This window comes from Bison bison, unplaced genomic scaffold (genome assembly GCF_000754665.1).
Source record: "Bison bison bison isolate TAMUID 2011002044 unplaced genomic scaffold, Bison_UMD1.0 scf7180017864495, whole genome shotgun sequence".
Classification (NCBI taxonomy): Eukaryota; Metazoa; Chordata; class Mammalia; order Artiodactyla; family Bovidae; genus Bison; species Bison bison.
In genome coordinates, this window is record NW_011495054.1 from 12,761,927 (window position 1) to 12,766,005 (window position 4,079).

The following is a 4,079-nucleotide window of genomic DNA, read 5'->3' on the forward strand; positions in this document are numbered from 1 at the left end:
CCTAGAGGGGCGGGAGGGAAGTGCAAGAGCAGGGCATATATATATATACACATAGAACCGAATCACTTTGTTGTACAGCAGATACTAACCGCATTGTAAAGCAATTATACTCCACATTAAAAAAAAAAAAAGAAAAGAAATCTACTGTTCCAACTCCTTTTTTAGCTTGGGTGGGGAAAAAGACATTAAAATGACATTAAAAATGAAATAGAAACTGCCTCAGCCAAGAGCGCCTAAAGAGACAGGACAAGAAAATGGAATGTGGTGTCCTGGATAGGATCCCGGAATGGAAAAAAACTAAGCAAATCTAAATAAAACACAGATGTTAATTACTAATCACATAGCAATAATGGCTCATTAAAGGTCACAGACATACATATGAAAGTCAAGTGTTAATGTGAAGCATCTATGGGAACTTTCTGTACTATCTTCACAACTTTTCTGTAAATCTTTTTAGAATGGTTCTAAAAAATAAAGTTTGTAAAAAAACAATAATTAAAAAAAAAACAACCAACAATCAAATGAAACAGAACAGAAGGGAGGCCTTCCTCTGTGTAGGCTCTGTGTGCGCCCATGACCTCAGGTCTGACTCCCAGCATCTTGAAGGTAGAGACCAGTATTACACAGGCCAGGAGAGCGAGGCAGCTTGTATGGGCACCCTGCTAGCAATCACTGTTCTGTCTGATTCCAGCCTGGCTTCTGACTTCTCTCCTGGCTCAAGCTCAAAAGCCATTCCATGGGATATGCTGAGATAACATGAATTTTTTCCCTAAGTTCTAGGGTGGTTTCTGTCACTCTAACTATTCTGCACTACTGCGGCAGTTCCTAGAGGAAATTCCTCCTCTGCCTTTAAATACACCCAGTCTCTGAACGTTCACTGGGCACTGGTGTCAGATCCCTGAGAGAATGACACCTGAAGCCCTGTCTTCAAGGAGCTGGAGACAGACCCAACCCTGAAGATGGTTCAGTGGTATTTACTCAAGACCTGCCCAGGCCTGTCATCCTGAGAACTTCCTAGGCGTTACCTCTAACCTCACCTCACCCTGTTGCCCACCATGCCAGGCACTACACCCTCTCATTTAATTCATAACAACCCTTGGGGAGGTGGCCTCATGCCCACTTTATGGATGAAGAAACTGAGGCGCCGTAAGATTTTTGTGCTGCGCTGATTTGGACGGGAACTGAGATTCCAGCCCACTCTTCAGGGCTGTCCCCCAAAGTCTCCCACCTGCTTTCCTGAAGCACCACCCCCATTCCCTGCCACCCTGTCAGCCTCCACCAACCCCAGCTGGCCTCACCTCGGAGCCAGCGCAGGAGGAAGTGGTCATCAGCCTTGGGCAGTGTGGGGAGCAGGTCCTGAAGGTTGTCCCGGAACTGAGGGAGGGGATACAGTGGTCAGAGGTGCTCCCACAATCCCAACCCTGTCCCAGACCTTCCCAGTCTCAGTCCGCCGGTCAGTCCTGCCCAGGGACCCTGCAGAGTTAGCAGCACATGCCCGGACCAGGTTGCGACCTGGGAATGGGCCAGCCCTCAGCCCACCATGGCAGGAAGAGTTGGATCCTTCTCAAACCTGAGGGGTTCTTTGCCCCACAAGACCCTTGTTCTGTAGGTTCGAGGGAGGGTTGTGCCGTTTCTGTTTTTATAAACATCCCTGGTGAATCTGATGCAGGCCCACCAGAACATTCTGGAGACGTTGCCTGGATATTGCATCATGAGGGTCTGGACTTGGAAGCAAGTAGCTTAACCTTTCTGAGCCTCAGTTTCCTTGTCTGTGAAGTGGGGATAATGATACATTTGTGCCAGTCAAAGGAGTTTGTGAAGGTAAAGGCTTTAGATTCAGGTCTGGCTTGCAGCAGGTGACAGATGTGAGGCTCACAAACCAGGAGCCTCAAAAGAAACCCTTCTCCAGCGTCTGAAACTGCCCTTTCACAGGCTTAAGGTGTGAGCCACAGTTGTGATTGGAGAAGGAAATGGCAACCCACCCCAGTATTCTTGCCTGGAGAATCCCATGGACAGAGGAGCCTGGTGGGTTACAGTCCATAGCATCGCAAAGAGTCAGGCGTGACTGATCGACTGAACAGCAACAGTTGTGATACCCTCCTGTCCCCAACGTTGCCACCCTGAATTCACAGCTTCCAGTCTCTGGCCACCTGCAAACTGATTTTTTTTTTGCGGGGGGGGGGGTTTGCCGGGAGCCGGTGAGGCATTCCACTCGTGACAAAGATCATGAGGAAGGAGGCTCGGCATACACAAAGGCGGGATCGAGCCTCAGGAGTCCCCCCGGATATTCTCGAGTATGTGCCCCCAAAAAACCAGAGTCTGCCTACTTTATTGCTTTGTGCTCTCACCTCTGATTTTACTGGGGGCTGTCCCCTACCACCATCTCACTCTCTCTGTCAAAGAGTTAACTTACAGCTCCAATTAATAAAGTTCCTGGGCAATTAGGAGTGTTTAAATCCAAACCCCTCAGATGGCTCTCTAACTCACCTGACAAGTTTACCCGGACTCCTACAGCTATGCATACGATTGTTTACAGTCTCCCAGCCTCGAGAGGCATGGGAAGCTTAAGATATTCAAATAGCTTAGAGCCTCTCAGAGTTACAAACTGTCGGAATAAACTAGTAAAAGATTTCATTGATGAGCCAATGCTTGTTGCCAAGTTTTCACATCCCCTGAATTGTATCCTTGAATGTGTATTAATTAATAGTTGGTATATAGAAAAAATAAGTAGTGGCCTTGGTGTTAGTAACTTTAGACCCTTAAGGTAATAAATTCTTTCCTTTGTTGTAAACCCATTACACATCCACCCTATAGGAATGCAATTTTATCTTGGGAAGATGGCACCAAACCTTAAAATAATTACTCTTAGAGAAAATAAGTCTTTGTTGATAAGTTCTTGTCAAGAGTCATAAAATGTTAATAGGCCTTCTGGCCAGAAGATGATGTAAATCACCTAAACCATTTGTATACGATAAATTTGCAGGAAAGAAATGAGAGGGTAACAGGCAGGAAGGCCAGGGGTCTCCAAATAGAGGAAATAGCCTGCAAGTGTCAGACATTTTTATCTCTCTTAAGCGGCCGGAGGAAACAAACTAGCAATATTTTTTCCTTCGCTATACAAATTTAAAGGGAGGTTTCTCTTAAAATATTGTGTTGCCATAATGACACCCGGTTTCGCCTGAAGTTAGCTATTCTCGAGTCTAGAGATAACCAATGCCTTTTTCTTACGGAAATGTTTGTCTTAAGCTATGCTAATGTACTATGCCTTTACCCCAAACTCTGTCTCCAAGTCGGTTCCGCCTCTTGGACCAGAACCTACTTGACAAACCAGTATGGATATTGTTCCCCTAATCTATGTAAATGAAACTATTTGTATGGTGGTCTGCCCTTCTTCAAGATTCAAGTTAATCATTTTATGGCCCAGGATAAACCATTTATCCCAAAATGCATCTTATGGGTGAGGGGCCTGGTGCCATTCTGAATTTTAAGATATTCCTTTCTTTCATTAACAGACTGCTAGTGACTATATAACATCCAGCTAAAGACTAGCAGGGGGGTACTCTTTCTGCCCCCTTCTGATGCCTATGTCAGAAGCTTTCTCTATCTCCTTTATACTTCAATAAAACTTTATTACACAAAAGCTCTGAGCGATCAAGCCTCGTCTCTGGCCCCGGATTGAATTCTTCTCCTCCGGGGGCCAAGAATCCTGGTGTATTCACGTGATTCAACAACAACCTTTCAGAAACCCTGGTTTTTGATAAGAATCAAAGACTGCTGACTTTGCATCCCCTATTATCCTCTATGTGTAACTTAGGGTATATAAGCCCCTGTTGAAAATAAAGCTACGGGCCTTGCTCACCAGCACTTGGTCTCCCCATGTCATTCTTTTCACATTCTGGCTGAAGTCTCCATCTGGAGCGCAGAACCCACCATGCTTACTAATTATGCCTGGGCTTCTAAGACCCACTCGAGAAGGTGTCTAGGGTGAGGCACCTTCCGCTATTCGAGAGGGCACCTGCGGCCTACGTAAGTGGTGCAAACTTCTTGTCTTGAAGTTTTATTGGTCTCTCGCGTAAACC

General features: G+C 45.8%; 1 protein-coding gene across 1 annotated transcript in view; it reads right to left on the reverse strand.

Annotated features, from left to right (window-relative positions):
* SEC14L4 (SEC14-like 4 (S. cerevisiae)) overlaps positions 1 to 4,079 on the reverse strand; it is a 16,174-nt gene that overhangs the window by 10,874 nt on the left and 1,221 nt on the right. Inside the window, exon 2 of the mRNA XM_010828771.1 lies at positions 1,299 to 1,374. Coding sequence (XP_010827073.1) covers positions 1,299 to 1,374 — 76 coding nt within the window. The remainder of the gene's footprint in view (positions 1 to 1,298; positions 1,375 to 4,079) is intronic.